The sequence below is a fragment of the Triticum urartu genome, chromosome 3A (genome assembly GCF_056163025.1).
Source record: "Triticum urartu cultivar PI428250 chromosome 3A, HENAU_Tu73, whole genome shotgun sequence".
NCBI classification, from domain to species: Eukaryota; Viridiplantae; Streptophyta; class Magnoliopsida; order Poales; family Poaceae; genus Triticum; species Triticum urartu.
The window spans coordinates 36,996,601-37,013,424 of NC_141875.1; the positions used below are offsets into that span (position 1 = coordinate 36,996,601).

At 48.2% G+C, this 16,824-nt stretch overlaps 2 protein-coding genes and 1 long non-coding RNA gene across 3 annotated transcripts; 1 reads left to right on the forward strand and 2 right to left on the reverse strand.

Annotated features, from left to right (window-relative positions):
• Nucleotides 1-2,071: 2,071 nt before the first annotated feature.
• LOC147978264 (uncharacterized) lies at nt 2,072-3,946 on the reverse strand. The gene is made up of 4 exons (XR_015618040.1): nt 3,659-3,946; nt 3,362-3,540; nt 3,105-3,203; nt 2,072-2,615 (listed from the first exon to the last, which is right to left on the reverse strand). It is a non-coding gene; the product is annotated as an uncharacterized LOC147978264 (long non-coding RNA).
• Nucleotides 3,947-6,049: 2,103 nt separating this feature from the next.
• Nucleotides 6,050-9,569, forward strand: LOC125542566 (uncharacterized). The gene is made up of 3 exons (XM_087546191.1): nt 6,050-6,188; nt 6,316-9,002; nt 9,099-9,569. The coding sequence occupies exons 2-3, from the start codon at nt 6,326-6,328 to the stop codon at nt 9,455-9,457; spliced, it is 3,036 nt and encodes a 1,011-aa protein (XP_087402317.1). The 5' UTR covers nt 6,050-6,188; nt 6,316-6,325; the 3' UTR covers nt 9,458-9,569.
• A 2,981-nt stretch (nt 9,570-12,550) lies between these two features.
• On the reverse strand, nt 12,551-14,094 carry LOC147978265 (uncharacterized). Its single transcript, XM_087514692.1, has 2 exons — nt 12,825-14,094; nt 12,551-12,588 (listed from the first exon to the last, which is right to left on the reverse strand). The coding sequence occupies exons 1-2, from the start codon at nt 14,092-14,094 to the stop codon at nt 12,551-12,553; spliced, it is 1,308 nt and encodes a 435-aa protein (XP_087370818.1).
• Nucleotides 14,095-16,824: the final 2,730 nt, after the last annotated feature.

A 16,824-nucleotide genomic window follows, 5' to 3' on the forward strand; every position in this document is an offset into this window, starting at 1 on the left:
GTTTCAAATACTTGGAGAACGCTTTTGATCCAGTGGCAACTTACGGGAATAATAATGTACGTTATAATGTCACTCAAGGGAGTTTCACAGTTCGTATTGTATGTCATGGACGCTGTCAGATTATGGTCAATCCATTTCATGTAGTTTACTTTCATTTCTTGCGAACATATGTCATGTACAATAAATTTCAGAGTCCCGACAGAAATCTAGGAACCAATGATGTTTATCGGGTGAAACAAATTGCATTACGGCATGTTTACAGGGATCAAATCTCTGTGATGATGCTCGAATTGAAGTGGTGTTTGTTCAGACTAATGCTATCAACATACATGAGAACAGGGTTTCATACTTGAAGAAAGCAAGGCATGCTCCGAGGTACATCCCCTAAGCCTGAACTAGTGAACGTTGAACAACTGAAGACAAGTGCCTGATTGTGGGGTGTTCGTTTCGCTGCCGCGCCCTCCCGTCAACTTCTCCGCACCGCCGTGCAGCAGCCGCCCCGGCCATCCCTCTAAATCTACTAACCCCTTGAAATTCTTCGGCGAACCTGCACCACCCCCACCCCAAAATAGACAAGGGGGAGATGCTACTCCCTGTTGCACCCCCTGCACCCTAAGATGGGCCCGAACGACTAAGTTCGATACTTGTAAGCTCGAACGAGTAAGATCCGTACTTATGAGCTTGAATGAGTAAGATCCATACTTGTGTGCCCGAACGCCTCATAGTGGTACTTCCGAGCCTCAACGACTCAGAACGGTACTTGTGTGCCCGGAGAAGTAAGGACGATACTTTTGACCTCAGACGACTATGATTGGTACTTGTGAGCTAGGACGACTCCCAATGATTCGTAGTGGTATGTGTGGGCCCCATGACCCAGAGTGATTCGTAGTGGTATTTGTTAGCCCGGACGATCTAGAGTAACTAGTAGTGGCATTGGTGGTCCGGACGACGTAAAAGGGCACGAGGTAGCATTGGTGGCCCAACCCATAGTGATACTTGTGGGCACACAACTAGCACTATGGGTAGTTCGATCGCACGACTAGATATGTGTCGTTTGAACCCAGAACGACAAGTATGGGTCGTCCGGGTATACAATCACCACTACGGGTCGTTTGAACTTAGAACTTCAAGCATGGGTCGTCCGGGTCCACAAGCACCACAATGGGTCGTCCAAACCCACAACTAGCACTATTGGTCATTTCATCCCATAACTAGCACTAAGACTAGTCACAATGGAGAGTAACTTAGACTAGTAACATCACATTTTACTAGGCTATGTTACTACCTCCATAATGGGTAGTAACATATGTGTGTTGTTATGTTATGGTTCATTTATTAGCCTATAGACTCATATTGTCTTGGTATGTGTGATGTTACAGTAACTAGCTAAGTTACCACCATCACCTCTCTCATTATTAAATATGTGCCACATAAGCAAAATCATCTTGAAAAGTGTGATGTTACTAGTGATGTTACTCCCACTGTGGCCAGTCTAAGGGTCGTCGAACCCAGAACTACTAGCATGGATTGTCTGGACCGACAACTAGCATTACCGGTCATCCGGACCCACAACTACCTTAACAAGTAGTCTCGACACAACTAGCGGAGTGGATCATCAGGTCCCTCGACTAGCACTTCAGTGTGTCTTGACACAACACTATCACTACGGGTCGTCCATGCGACTAAGATCGATGCTTGTGGGTCTAGAAGGACTAAGGTCAATTCTTGTAGGCTTGATCGACTAAGATCTATACTTGTCGACCTGAATGACTCAGATCGGCATTTGTTGACCCGAACAACTAAGATCAGTACGTGTGGGCCTAAATGACTAAGATCGATACTAATGAGCCCAAACGAGTAAGACCAGTACTTGTGGGTCCAGCCGACTAAGATCATTACTTGTGGGCCCGAATGACTAAGATCGGTACTTCCATGTGTTTTCACTCATGTCGAGACGAAGGGTATCCTTAGTGACATTTACTTTACAATTTTGGAATGTTTTTCTTTCGAAGAACAGGGATCAAATAATCTATGACAGAACTGTACTTACCCACCAAACATTATTCTTTGCTTTGCATAATTGTGATCTCATTGTATTATGCACCAGCAAAATATATAATGAGGCAATGACAAAAATAGGCGTGCAATCTAGCAACCCCAACTTTATCAATCTTCAGGAGCCCCAGCAATACAACGCCCAACAAGGTCATGCGCCCGTCTAAATTTCTGTAAACCACAAGGCGAGCAATACAACCCCCAATACACACACACACACACAAACCCACAAAAAAATGCAACTCGTTACTCTGCCACATTTGAAGAATACAATCAAGCTACATGGAGGGAAAACCACACGGCCTAGTTCATCAAAACAATGCTGCTCATATAACCGTAAGATTAGGCATTCGCTATAGTCAGAAGAAATGATCCAAGAATGCATCTGCAAGAACAAGAAACTGCGGCGTTGCTCGCCCATCTCTGTAGAGATAGTAGCAGGGAAACCTGGTATGATCCCAAAAACATCCCATTCAGATCAGTTTCCACATCACCAACACTATTTCCAATCTTCATATATACATGACCTCAAAATGCCGCCGTTGAAACAAGTCCCTGCACTGCAACGTCCATCATGGACGCCCACAATCACAGAACATTAGTCCTACTTTTGGTCAGAAGTATTAGTAACATTTTCCTAAATAAATGAGGCAGCAACTTTGCTAGAATAAAAAGACACTTGCAACCTTGTAAATCCGTGAAGTCCAACTCTACTAAGTTCCACTCAATAAAAATCAATAGGAGTAGATATTTTGAACGAAAGATAGATCCCCATTCCCTAAGAACAGCAAACAGCATTAAAGGACGTTTGTACTGAAGTATCACATTCTGATGGCAAGATTTCATTTGCTCTCTACCCACTTTCATGGTCCAGTCTTATTATCTTTGAGCACTAAAATTTGTAGAAAGCATGATTAAATAAGCTATTATATGAAGGATATAGATGCACTGGTCAGGCTTCATGGCAAGTAAACTGTAATCACTAGCAGAATTTGTTACAGAGAATGGAATACTCGCAGAAAATAATACTACCACAAAAATAGCAGTACCTAACAGTTGTAGATTAGATCGATGGCAAGGCCAGTTCAGACTGTTGTGTACACGAATCATATGCATATGCCCACACAATCGGGACTGTTTCCATCATCCTACCACAAAAACATGCTTAGTTACAGAGAATAAAATACTATTCACCTGGGATTACAACTTGATAATAGGACCACAACCGCAACAGTTCCCTACCACGAAACCCCTTGTAGCTGAAAGTTTGCTGCTATCATCTCCTACACAACATGTATGCACCTACCTTTAGTGTGCGGGAAGGTCGCCGGCGGCGCTGACTAAGGCAGTAGGGTATCCGACGTACGGTGTAGAGCAGCAGTTCCATTAGTTAGACGTGCAAGCAATCCTTGTGAGCAACGATTTATACTGAATCCCAAAACATGAAAATGTAGAGCAGGAACTGAACTGGGGATTGATTAATTCCTGAAAAAAGAACAAATTTTGGTGTTTTCCAATCCTCCATTACTCAGAGTTGAAGCCAACATAGATCAATCAAGAGCTGAAGACGAGGTAAAGAAAAGGGGCTGTGGGGGAGACGAACCTGGATGGCGGTCTGGCCGTAGGGGTCAGGGAAGAGGCCGGAGCCGTTCCACGCCTTGGCGACGAAGTTCCCGATGACGGCGTACTGCGTACAGGGCCGGCCGGCACGCGGATTGGATGCGACACGTCGTAGGGCCCGCCACGACCGGCCGGAACCTTGGCGGTAGGAGTGACAACAAGGTCGCGGACTGCCGCTTCTCTTCTGGATCGGGGTCGCCGCGTGGGGATGATCCAAACGGCACACCGAGCTACCCGTCTACGAGCGGGATGTGCGGCGGCTATGCGGAGAAACCGATTCATTCGTGCGTGGGGACGGCCTCTGAACATGCCGTGAGGAACGGAAAAGGATGAGCGACTCAAGTACTATTATACCCTTTTAGAAAAAAATAAATCTTAAAATAATTTTCTCAGATCCAATGGCTAGAAATAATCAAAGGTGGAGTTACATGAAATTATAAATCGTAACTCCCAAATCACCGTAAAAGAGCTCCCTAGATAGTGAACAGGGAAAAATGAATAGCATGTCCCAGGCATCAATATGAGCAATCAAATTAATATTTTATTGATTAATACATCTAGTTTGCAGTTTATTTGGTTTCCGTTGTAGTCGTCGCTTGCCACACTTCATAGATATGATGTTTTTCCCACACTTATAGCTTTATCTGTGGTAAAACTACCCTTCAAACAAGTATGCCTGACAGGCTGACGCTATTGAGTATGGCAACAATTTTACCTACAGGACAAAACAGAGGACCATTTGTTAAATTTACCTACAGAATGGAACAAAAGAGATTGATGTAAAACCGTATCCAGTAATTCAGGGGGCCGGTATGCTAATCATCAGTTATAGATTATTAAATCTGCTCCAGTGACATTCCAGTTTGGTCTCTCTGGAGGTACTAGCTTGTATGGTAGGCCAGAAAGAAACAAAACAATAAGTTTTGTGTAATGGTCACTGGTTTGCACCAAAACTCAGGCCAGCACAAGATGTCACTGCTTATTCTGAACCTGAACTCTTATGACATGCTTGATGTTTGCCTACTATTGTACCTTTGTCACACTTGCCAGCTAGTAGTCGGTGTTTATAAGGTCGGCGTCAGATAGATCAGCATGCACCTGAATTCACCATCGAACAGTCAAAAAATATCACTTACCGTCTCAGAACTTGACACTTGACAGTGGGAAAGCATCATCACAAATCGCCTAATTTTCTGTCTACTGCTGGTTGGAATCTCTGAGGAGAGGAGATGAAAAAGAAATGCAAATCAGTAGGCTGCAGCAGGAATACAAATTCAGAAAAACACCAAAAAACACTCTGAATATTCAGTACTTCTGTTGTATTTCTACAAGCTAGAAAGTTGAGTCAGAGCCTCACCGCAAGAGACTTGATCACATCGGTTGAAGTACAGGAATCGATGGAAATTCTACAAGCTAATTTTATACGGTAACTTGATCACATGAGTTGTCGCCTACCATGTAGCTACTGATGTGCCATTATTACATTTGCCAGCGAGAAGTCGGCGTTTCTAAGTAGGCCAGAGTTCGAGAGATAGGCACCTGCACTGACAATCAAACAGGCAAAGACAATTACACATTGTTTCAGACTTGACAACTGACAGCGGGCAAGCATCACAGCAACTTGTGTCTGACTAGTGCCAAGGAGATCAAGAACAGATGCAAGATCAGTATGCTACCCATGGCGTCTACATTGAAGAAACTAGCGCCGAGAAGCTTTGCGATTTGAAGTTGGTCCGCGGCGGTATATGCCACAGCAAAAGAACACAGATTCAGAGAAAAAAGAACAATCTGAACTTACCCCGCAAAAAAAAAAAACAGAAATCTGAACTTGAGAGGTTCTGTTCTATTTCTACTTAACTTAATCACTAAAACATGTTGCTCCAAACATCAGTAAAATCTGGAGAGAGTAAGCTAGAACTAGAAAGTTCAGTCATAGCCTGCTACTTAATCACTAAAAGACCTTTCCGGGAAAAAAAGAACTTAAAACTCACTGAAATGCAAAGGGACTTGGGACTTCATCGTTTCCAATCCTCATTTTTGTGTTACTGAAGGTATTAGATTTGATCGAGATCGTATCAATGACCAGTCGTGGGCTTCCTCACGTTGTCCGGTGGGACCTTTTCCTGCATTTGAAAAAAAAGTCAGTTGCCTCGCTGGCCCGGGCTCTGGGTGGGTTCGGGCCAACCAAACAAATACGTTAATCTGAAAATTAGTGCGCCTTTACTCCAAAAAAAGAGGATTAGTGCATCTAACACCACGATTTGTGATGATTAACACTCACAGTGGACTGGTGACCAGGCACGTAATAACGACGTCGCGCCTATAAAAGGAAGGCCACAATGGCGGACGTAGATCAAACACTCCACAGTCTAGACTCCAAATTAACTCGTACACACATATGCTTGGTTTCTCTCTTGTTCGCCTTTGTCCTCTGGCGGTTGTAGCTCTTGTGTCTCGGCCCGGAAAGGAGGAGCTAGAGTATCAGTATATACAGAAGAAGAAGGAATCCTCAGGTAATTAATACTAGCAACATATCTATTACTTATTATTAACTATTTAGTTTAAAACTCGCCTTGTTTTTATGCATGCATATGTAGTGAATAGTACTGAAGATCTGACTTGACAAATATACATTCATAGCCACCCGGCCATGAAAGCTGCCAGGTTACTTCTGTGGGTGTTGGCGGCTTGCAGCGCACATGTCGTCATCTGCAACACCTCCATCTCGTACGGAAACGAGACGGATCGGTTATCGCTGCTTGCATTCAAGGATGCAATCATCAGTCTCGGTCCACAACAAACCTTCATGTCCTGGAACCATAGCACTCACTTCTGCAATTGGGAAGGTGTCCTATGCAGGGTCAAGGCTCCACGTCGTGTCACTTCTCTAAACCTTACAAGTCGAGGTTTGGTGGGGCACATCTCTCCTTCACTTGGAAACCTAACATTCATGCGGTCTCTGGTCCTCACAGAGAACATACTCGCCGGGGAGATCCCACCCTCGCTTGGTCACCTACCTCGCCTCCAAACCTTCCTCTTGAATAGTAACATGCTACAAGGAAGGGTGCCGAGTTTCGCTAACTGCTCAAAGCTCAAGGTGATGGATGTTTCGAAAAACAACCTAGTAGGCCATCTCCATGCCAACTTGCCTCTTTACTTGCAAGTGTTGCACGTTTGGTCTAATAACCTTACTGGCACCATCCCAGCTACTCTTGCCAATATCACAACATTAACCCAAATTAACTGCCAAGATAATCACATCAAGGGAAATATCCCAAGTGAATTTGCACATTTGTCCAGCTTGCAGCACCTGTCTGCCAGTGCTAATCGGCTATCAGGAAGATTTCCACAAGCCATCTTGAATCTTTCTACTCTTACCATCCTCGAACTTGCTGCCAATGGTCTAAGTGGAGAGGTTCCACCAAATCTCTTTACCTCTCTTCCCGATCTCCAGATACTTTTCTTAGGTGGCAACTTATTTTTAGGGCACCTTCCTAGTTCATTCACCAATGCTTCCAATATACAAGCTCTCGATTTGTCAAGAAACAACTTCACAGGATTGATGCCTACCACGATTGGAAAACTTACCAAACTCTTGGGCTTGAATCTTGAAAATAATGAACTCCAAGCACACAACAGAGAAGATTGGGAGTTTTTGAATAGCTTAGGCAACTGCACGGAGCTACAAATGTTTTCCATGGGTTATAATCATCTATCAGGGCATGCACCGAGTTCATTAGGTAACCTTTCAAGTCAACTCCAGGAATTATACTTGACAAACAATCAACTATCAGGAGATTTTCCATCTGGCATAGCAAACCTTCGCAACCTGATTTTTGTAGCATTGGGACGAAATAACTTTACAGGTGTGGTTCCTATGTGGATAGGAACTCTCAAAGCTGTGCAGGTAATAGGCTTATTCAAAAACTTCTTTGCGGGAGCCCTCCCATCATCCTTGTCAAACTTGACTCAATTGGGAGCTCTCTACCTACGCTCGAACCAGTTCACCGGTCACATACCATCAAGCTTTGGAAACTTTCCAATGCTTCAAATATTGGACATTTCCCGCAATGAACTCCATGGCAAGGTTCCAATGGAGATCTTTAGAATCCCAGCAATAACTGGAATTGATTTATCATTCAATAGCCTTGATGGACAACTTCCTACGGGCATTGGAAATGCCAAACAACTCGTGATATTGAGAGTTTCATCAAATAAACTATCCGGAGATATTCCAAACACTTTGGGTGATTGTGAAAGCTTAGAAGGCATTGAGTTAGATTCAAACATTTTCAGCGGAAGCATTCCCACATCGTTAGCCAAGATAAGCAGCCTCAAAGTTTTGAATTTGTCTACCAACAACTTAACTGGGTCAATACCAGCATCTCTTGGCAGCCTGGAACTCCTTGAGGACCTAGATTTGTCATTCAACCATCTTGATGGAGAGGTTCCAACAAAAGGGATCTTCAGGAATGCAACTACCTTGAAGATTAACGGAAATCAAGGGCTTTGTGGCGGGGTAAAGGAGTTACACATACTAGCTTGTTCTGACGTGCCTTCAAATTCAACTAGGCACAAGGAATCTTTAGTGCTCAAAGTGGTCATCCCAATAGCATGTGTTGTGTCACTTGCTGTAGTCATATTTGGCTATTTGCTATGGATAAGAAAACACAATAGCAAATCTATATCACTGCCATCGTTTTCTACAAAATTACCGAAAGTTTCTTTCAACGACCTAACTAGAGCAACAGCAGGGTTTTCCACGCCTAATTTGATTGGTAGAGGAAGATACAGTTCTGTATACCAAGGAAAACTACTTGAAGACCAAAATGAGGTTGCCATAAAAGTCTTCAACCTAGAGATAAGAGGAGCACACAAGAGCTTCATTGCAGAATGTAATGCATTGAGAAATGTGCGACATCGCAATCTGGTCCCTATTCTGACTGCATGCTCAAGTATTGATTCTAAGGGCAATGACTTCAAGGCCCTGGTGTATGAGCTCATGCCACGTGGAGACTTACATAAGCTACTATACTCAACTCAAGACTATGAATGCTCTTCAGATTTGAACCTCATTATAATGGCTCAAAGGATAAGCATTGTGGTGGACGTGGCAGATGCACTGGAGTATCTACACCATAATAACCAAGAAACAATGATTCATTGTGATCTGAAGCCTAGCAACATTCTTTTGGATGATAATATGACAGCTCATGTTGGAGACTTTGGGCTGTCAAGATTCAAAGTTGGTTCTACAATGTCATCTCTTGGTAACCCCAACTCTTCTTCTGTTGCAGTAATGGGGACGATTGGATACGCCGCTCCAGGTAATGGTCTTTTTTTAGCTGAAGTTGGTACATTATTTTTTCTGCATCTATGTTAAGCAGCGAAAGCGAAATAACTCCACTCTTTTCATTCTTTAGAATATGCTGGGGGCGGTCAAGTTTCAACTGCCGCGGATGTTTACAGCTTTGGTGTCATTCTCCTCGAGATATTTGTTCGAAGAAGGCCAACGGATGACATGTTTAAGGATGGACTCAACATTGTGAACTTTATAGAGGCTAGCTTCCCCGGTAGGGTATTGGAGATTGTCGACCCCCAACTTCTACAGGAGTTGGAGGAAACTCCAATGGCCTTGAAGGAAAAATGTTCAGAATGTCTTTTGTCTATGCTAAAGGTTGGCCTTTCTTGCACCAAGCCATCTCCCGGTGATCGTATCAACATGCAGGAGGTGGCGGCCAAGCTATATGGAATCAAGGATGCTTACTTTGATGCTAACTGAAAGACAAGTTGTTGTATAATTGGCGTTTATCACATAGCGTGTATGTAACTGTAAACGAGAATTGGTTTGAGGGAAGACGCCTCTCAAGGGGCGATCGGCTCATATATTTATAGCAAGAACAAGTCTTGGAGACCAAGAAAGAACCTATACGCGTATATGTACAACCGTATGCAAACGGGAATACGCGCTGTTAGCTATACAAAGTTATACTTTAACATCCCCCCGCAGTTTGTGCGTCGGGCGAACGCATAAACTGTACCGAAAATCCTCGAAGAGGTGCGACGGCAGCCCCTTCGTCATGATATCGGCAAACTGCTGTGAAGATGGTACATGAAGAACCCGAATCTGACCGAGAGACATCTTCTCCCGAACGAAGTGGATGTCGATCTCGATGTGCTTCGTGCGGCGATGCTAGACCGGGTTACACGCCATGTAAACAGCACAGACGTTATCACAGAAAACAACAGTCGCGGACGAAAGGGGACGATGAAGCTCAAGAAGAAGCTGTCGGAGCCAACAACACTCGGCCACGGCATGCGCCACCGCTCTGTACTCCGCCTCGGCACTGGAGCGAGACACGGTGGCCTGGCGTTTGGAGGACCAAGACACCAGGTTATCGCCGAGATAGACGCAGTAGCCGGATGTGGAGCGGCGTGTGTCGGGGCAGCCGGCCCAATCCGCGTCGGAGTAGGCAGTGAGCGAGGTGGCCGGCGTGGAGTGGAGCTGCAGCCCGAGGTCGAGGGTGCCACGAACGTAGCGGAGGATCTGCTTGACGAGGTTGAGATGAGGCTCCCGAGGGGCGTGCATGTAGAGGCACGCCTGCTGAACGGCATGAGCAATGTCAGGACGAGTGAGCGTCAGGTACTGAAGGGCCCCGGCAAAGCTCCGGTACTTAGTAGCATCGGTGGCGAGTGGTCCCTCATCGGCAGAGAGCTTGCAACGGGTGTCGATGGACGTCACACATGGGTTGCAGTCCATCATACCAGCGCGCTGAAGAAGGTCGATGGCGTACTGGCGCTGCGAGAGAAGCATCCCCGATGTAGAGCGGGAAACCGAGATCCCGAGGAAGTAGGACAAGTCCCCGAGATCGGTCATGGAGAACTCACGGTGGAGCTGGTCGGTGATGTGTTGAAGGAGCCCGGTGCTGGAGGCAGTAAGGATGATGTGGTCAACATAGAGGAGCAGGTAGGCCATCTCGGTGCCGCGCCGAAGCACAAAGAGAGATACGTCACTCTGGGATGCCACGAACCCAAGGCGATGAGCATGATGAGCGAACCGCTGGTACCATGCGCGAGGTGCCTGCTTAAGTCCATAGAGAGACTTGTGAAGCAGACAGACGTGGTGGGGACACGTAGGGTCGATGAAGCCGGGTGGCTGCTCACAATGGACCACCTCGTCAAGGTCACCATGAAGAAAGGCGTTCTTGACATCCAGCTGATGAACCGGCCAAGCGTGAGAGACAGCGATGCTGAGTACAACGCGGATCGTAGCCGGTTTGACAACGGGACTAAAAGTCTTGTCATAGTCAATACCAGGCTGCTGGGAGAATCCATGGACGACCCACCTGGCCTTGTACCGAGCAAGGCCGCCATCAGCGCCAAACTTGTGCTTGAAGATCCACTTGCCTGAAACAATGTTAGTGCCAACCGGGCGAGGGACTAGAGACCAAGTGCGGTTCTGAATGATGGCACTGTACTCCTCAGACATGGCGGCACGCCAAAGAGGGTCCTGAAGGGCGGAGCGATAGGTTTTGGGAATGGGAGAGATGTGGGAGTGTTCGGCCGAGAGATTAAGTCTGTCAATCGGCTGGACGATGCCACGCTTGGCGCGTGTGAGCATGGTATGGGTGTTGGTGGCAGGAGCGGTGTTGCTGCGAGAGCGACGAGGGGGGGAGGAGGTGGCGGTGGTGGTGGTGAAGGAGAGGGAGACCGGCCATGAGACGCGGGTGGAGACGGCGCGGGCGAGGCGGGTGCGTCGCGGGTGGGTGTGGGTGGCGCGGAGGCAGTGCCATGCATAGCGGGCTGGGCCGATAAGGTCGGCGCCATGCTGGGCTGGCCTGCCAAGGGCGACATGATCGCAGGAGCCGGGTGCGTGGCGGCCAGGTCGAGTAGAAAATCGAGGTCATCCGGAGAGGAGGCCGCGCGATTTGTGGCGAAGGGAAAGGTGTGTTCGTCAAATATGACGTGGCGAGAGATGATGACACGACGGGTGGATAGGTCAAGACATCTATAGCCGCGATGCGAGGTGGGGTAGCCGAGGAACACGCGCGGTGGACCGCGGAGCGAGTTTGTGCGTTGCCGTGGCGGATTGATTCGGGTAGCACAAACACCCGAAGACACGAAGGTCGGAGAAGGAGGGTTTTTGTTGGTAGAGAAGAGTATATGGGATGCGGAAGTGCAGGGCTTGGCTGGGGCGGCGATTTAGTAAGAAGGTGGCGACAGCGAGAGCCTCGGCCCAGTAGGGGGGAGGCATGTAAGCCTGGAAGAGAAGGGTGCGAGTGATATCGTTAAGTGTGCGAAGAGCACGCTCAGCCTTGCCATTTTGAGGTGAAGTGTACGGGCAAGACATACGTAGATGGATGCCTTGGCGAGAAAGGAACTCGACAAATGTGGAGTTAACGAACTCAGTACCATTGTCGGTTTGGAAGGACACGACCGGGAGATTGAATTGTGTACGTGCATATGCTACAAAGTTAACGAGGATACCACATGTGTCAGATTTCCGACGTAGTGGGAAGGTCCACATAAAATGAGAAGAATCATCAACAATGACCAAGTAATATTTGAAGCCAGAGTTACTAGCAACAGGTGATGTCCACAAATCACAATGAAGCAATTGGAACGGAACGACACAAACTGTGGATGATCGAGAAAATGGTAAACGCACGTGCTTGCCAAGTTGGCATGCATGAAACACTTGAGTGCTTTTATTACATGGAATATCAAATTCTGAAGATAAAAATGTGACATAGAGTCACGACCCGGATGTCCTAAGCGACGATGCCATAGCTCCGATGTGGTGGTGGTGGCGACGAGTCCAAACGGCGAGGTGGTGGTGTTGGTGTTGGCGAAGAACTCGTAGAGTGGACCGGTGCTACTGCAGCGAATGATCTCGCGCCGAGTGTGAAGATCCTTTATAGAAAAGCCACACGGGTCATATTCAACAGAAACGGAATTATCAATGGTAAACTGACGAGTAGAAAGAAGATTTTTGATGATATCTGGAACAACTAAAACATTGTTAAGGTGGAAAGTGTGGCTAGGTGTGCGAAGAGTGACGTGGCCGGTGGCAGTGATGGGAAGGGGATCGCCATTGCCAACGGTGACACGAAGAGAAGGAGGAGGATGGGAGGGAGTGGAGAGTATACCCGGATCGGAGACCATGTGCGAGGTTGCGCCGGAGTCCATGACCCATGCGCCCGGTGTGGCAGGGCCGGCGGCTGAAGGGCCGGCAGTGGCGTTCAGGGTGGCGACGAGGGCGAAGCAGTCCCAGGCCGGGCCAGGGGTGTAGGGCACCGCGGGTGGGGGCGGGTTAGTGCCCCAAGCCTGGCCGTGCAGCGGCGCCAGTTGGGTCGTATAGGCGACCTGACCTGGGGGCACCCAGGTAGACTGACGAGGCGGCGGCGCGGAAGAGGTGGACCTCGGGGCCGGTCCGAGTAGACCAGCGCCCCCGGCAGGAGGAACCGGCGCGGCGTAGGGACGCCAGGCGGGCTGCATCTGCTGGGTCTGGCCGGTGTACGGGTTGAAGCAGATCCACGGGCCGGGTGCCGCGGGGGGTTGGGTGGAGTTGGCTGCACCCCCGCCGGCGTTCTTCTTCTTCTTCGACCAGCGGCCGCCGTTGCCGCCCGAGTTGCCGCCTGAGTTGCCGTGGCCGCCCGGGTTGCCGCCGGTGGAGGACCCGGCGGTGTTGCCGTAGAGGGCGACTTGAGACGACAGGGAGCTGCCGGGAGCGGCATTGGCGAGCTGGTTCTCGCGCAGAAGGAGGATGGAGCGTGTCTGCAGGAAGGTGGGAGCCGGAACTTGCATCGTGACGAGAGTCGTGATGTCGGAGAAGCGTGGGTTCAGGCCCCGAAGGCAAGTGAGGACCAAGGTCTGGTCGGTCACGGGCTGCCCCACATCTGCCAGCGCGTCGGAGAGGGCCTTCAGGCGGTGGCAGTAGGCGGTGATGGTGAGGTCGCCCTGGACAAGGGCTCGGAACTGTGCCTCGAGGTAGACGGCTCGAGTGAGCTGATTGTCGAGGAAGAGGTTCCGGATCAGGGTGTAGGCGTCATACGCGGTCTGATCTTGGGCCATGATGGTGTCCAGGATGTCGTCGCTGATGGAGCCGTAGATCCACGAGCGGACGACGTAGTCCTGACGCTGCCACTCGGCGGTGCAGGCATCCGGTGGCGTGACGGCGGAGATGTGATCCATCAGCTCGTACTTGCCGAGGAGGACGGTGATGAGCATCCGCCACTTGAGGAAGTTGGACTGCTGCAGATCGAGGACGACGGGAACATGCGTCTTGACGCTGGCCACGTGAACGGCCTGGGATGCCGGCGACGTGAGGGCGGGCGATGCGGCGGTGTTGGTGGAGGTGGTGAGGGTGCCGGACGTCTGCGCCCCGAGCATGGACGACGAGGAGGCGGAGGTGGACATGGCGGCGATCTGGGAGGGGAGGGGAAACCGCGGCGGCGCCTAGGGTTTAGGGCGGCGGCGGATGGGGTTGGAGCGGCGGAAGCTAGGGTTTTAGGAACGAAGGGCTGATACCATGTAAATGAGAATTGGTTTGAGGGAAGACGCCTCTCAAAGGGCGATCGGCTCATATATTTATAGCAAGATTACAAGTCTTGGAGACCAAGAAAGAACCTATACGCGTATATGTACAACCATATGCAAACGGGAATACACGCTGTTAGCTATACAAAGTTGTATTTGAACAGTAACAAGTATTAGCTAGCTGAACAAGCAAGTTTATGTATAGTTATTATTTGTCCCATAGCGTGTACGTAAGGACCCCTTATTTACAAATCCACACCCTATCGGCGTTACTGCATCAGCCTTGATAGTGAAGAAGGAAAAATGAATAGCATTTCCAGGCATCAATATCAGCAATCAAATAAATAATTTATTGATTAATACCTGATGTTGGGAGTTTATTTGGTTTCCATTGTAGTCAACAAGTATGCCTGACAGGCTGACACTATCCAAGGGACATGGATTTTTAGAGCACTTGCATCCAGGCCCTGCTATCCTATCTCTTCAATATCGCTTTAAGATTCGTGCGACACAACTAACTTTCTATATGAAGTTTTCTTTTTTTTTTTGTTTCTCCCACATAGAACATAACTTGAAGTTCAAACCTATGCAGCGTGCCAAAGCTTTCTAACTAGAATCTAGGATAAATCTTTCAGAATTTTTTCTCCGACATAATCTATGTTCTTTCCCACCGCAGAAACCCTCCTCGTCTGCAACTTCTTGTGGTGAGAAGAGATATGACATTGATCATATCCAAATATGTTAAGAGTTGGGAGAGGAATTGAAGATGAGCAAGTAGCACTTGCCGACCCTGTATATGTCGGAACCTTTGAAAGAGGTGTTCCCTCTGACAAGCATCCCTTCCGAGTTTCAAGTTAGCTTTTGTTAAATTTACCTGCAGAATGAACTCAAAGGTCATCCAAATCATAAGATTTCTGTAAAACCATATCCCGTAGTTAAGGCAACACACTCCCAACCAATTATGAAAATATTATTTTCTGTTCCACTGACGGCCAGATTGCTTCCTGTGAAGAGAGTAGTTTGATGATCAGGAAGGAACAGAAAAACAAGTCATGTCCTGTGTGATGGTTCCTGAAGCAAAATCCAAACGAGCGCTGCTTATTCTGAACCCAAACGATTATGATATGCTTTGCTGCCTACCGTGTAGCTACCAATGCACCTTTGCTACAGTTGCCAGCGAGAAGCAGGGGTTTCGAAGGTTGGCATCAGAGAGATCAGCACCTGAATTCACCATCAAATCAAACGCTCAAAGTATCACTGGTTGTTTTAGAGCTTGAGACTTGACGGTTGTCCTGGTTGGTACCTCCGAGGAGTCAGGAGATCAGAGCAACCAGTGTCTGTGTACTAGTGTAGTTGGAATCGCTGTGGAGATCAAGAACAGATGCAAAATCAGTACTGTACAATAGTACTTGTACATATGAGGTCGGCATGGAAGAAGCTGGTGCCGAGCAGCTTTGCGTCTTTTGAAGCTGGTCTGCCGCAGAATAGACTGGCGGCAAAAGAGCACAGATTCAGACTAAACAAAACACTCTCAACAATCAGGCCTTCTGTTCTATTTCCACACGCTAGAAAGTTCAGTCGGAGCACTCTGAATATAGTATAGTCATTGGTTAGGAGAATTGATCACATCAACCGATAACTATCTCGAATAATCAATCAACGTATAGTAATCATTCACTATGGTAGTACACTATATATGGATCCGTTAATTAATCGGGGTTGGCCCGTGTCTGACGGCATTAGATTCGAAGAAGTCGGTCGTCGCCTGAGGATCCGGCTTGCCTGCTCCCTCCCCATGCTCTCATCCGTGCTCCCACTTCATCCTACGGTTGTCTTTTTTTCTTTTTTCTTTTTAATCTAATCATCTCCCCCCTGATTTTAAGGGGGTGAGGCCGGACCTTATTTTGTTCCAATCAAATCATGCCACGTATGCGGGAGCACGGATGGGCGCACGCCGGGGGAGCAGGCAAGTCTTGTCCGTCGCCTGACGCCGAGTGAGACTATCGGTGAGGTCTCTCGTGCCAGCCTGGAGTATAATTTTTACTCCTTTCCTATCCACCGGAGTATATTTACTCCCACTCTCTGCGGCCGAGTAAAATCGGCTCTCTTCTCCGCGCCTCCTATTCTCCCCCCTCCCCCCGCACCGCCGCCGTCACGGCCCCCACCCTTCCTCGCCTCTCCGATGGCCGGACTAGTTGGCCGCTGGTCCCTGCACCGATCCACGCCGCCACACGCATGGGTCGTCCTCCACGGGCACTTCATTGAGCCGTCGTCGCCGCGTCCCTATGCCGGTTCGAGGACATCCCCGTCCTTCCTCCGCCCCAGCCAAAATCATGGATCAGGACACCCACACCCGGCACGACACTAAAAAAATACAGCAGGCATATTATATGTACCCTCCTAACGAGAACATATCCTGTGCACCCGACGGACTCATGCACCAGGTGCTCCGGTGGGAAGTGAGCCCTTGGATTAAAAAGAGAGGGACATGATGCTGTGCAAGGGGAGCTATTGGTACATTTTGCAGAATAAACCTTGAAGTACAGTTCATTTCTGTCCTGCCGTTTCCTATCCTCTTTCCCCTGTCTTATCTATGTGCCACCGGACCAT

Bases quoted from the DNA above. Each gene is read 5' to 3' on its own strand.
- LOC125542566 (XM_087546191.1), top strand. From the start codon at position 6,326: ATGAAAGCTGCCAGGTTACTTCTGTGGGTGTTGGCGGCTTGCAGCGCA. The intron at 9,003-9,098 runs GTAATGGTCTTT...TTCATTCTTTAG, and splicing joins GATTGGATACGCCGCTCCAG to AATATGCTGGGGGCGGTCAA.
- LOC147978265 (XM_087514692.1), bottom strand. From the start codon at position 14,094: ATGTCCACCTCCGCCTCCTCGTCGTCCATGCTCGGGGCGCAGACGTCC. The intron at 12,589-12,824 runs GTATACTCTCCA...TTTTCTATAAAG, and splicing joins GCACATGGTCTCCGATCCGG to GATCTTCACACTCGGCGCGA.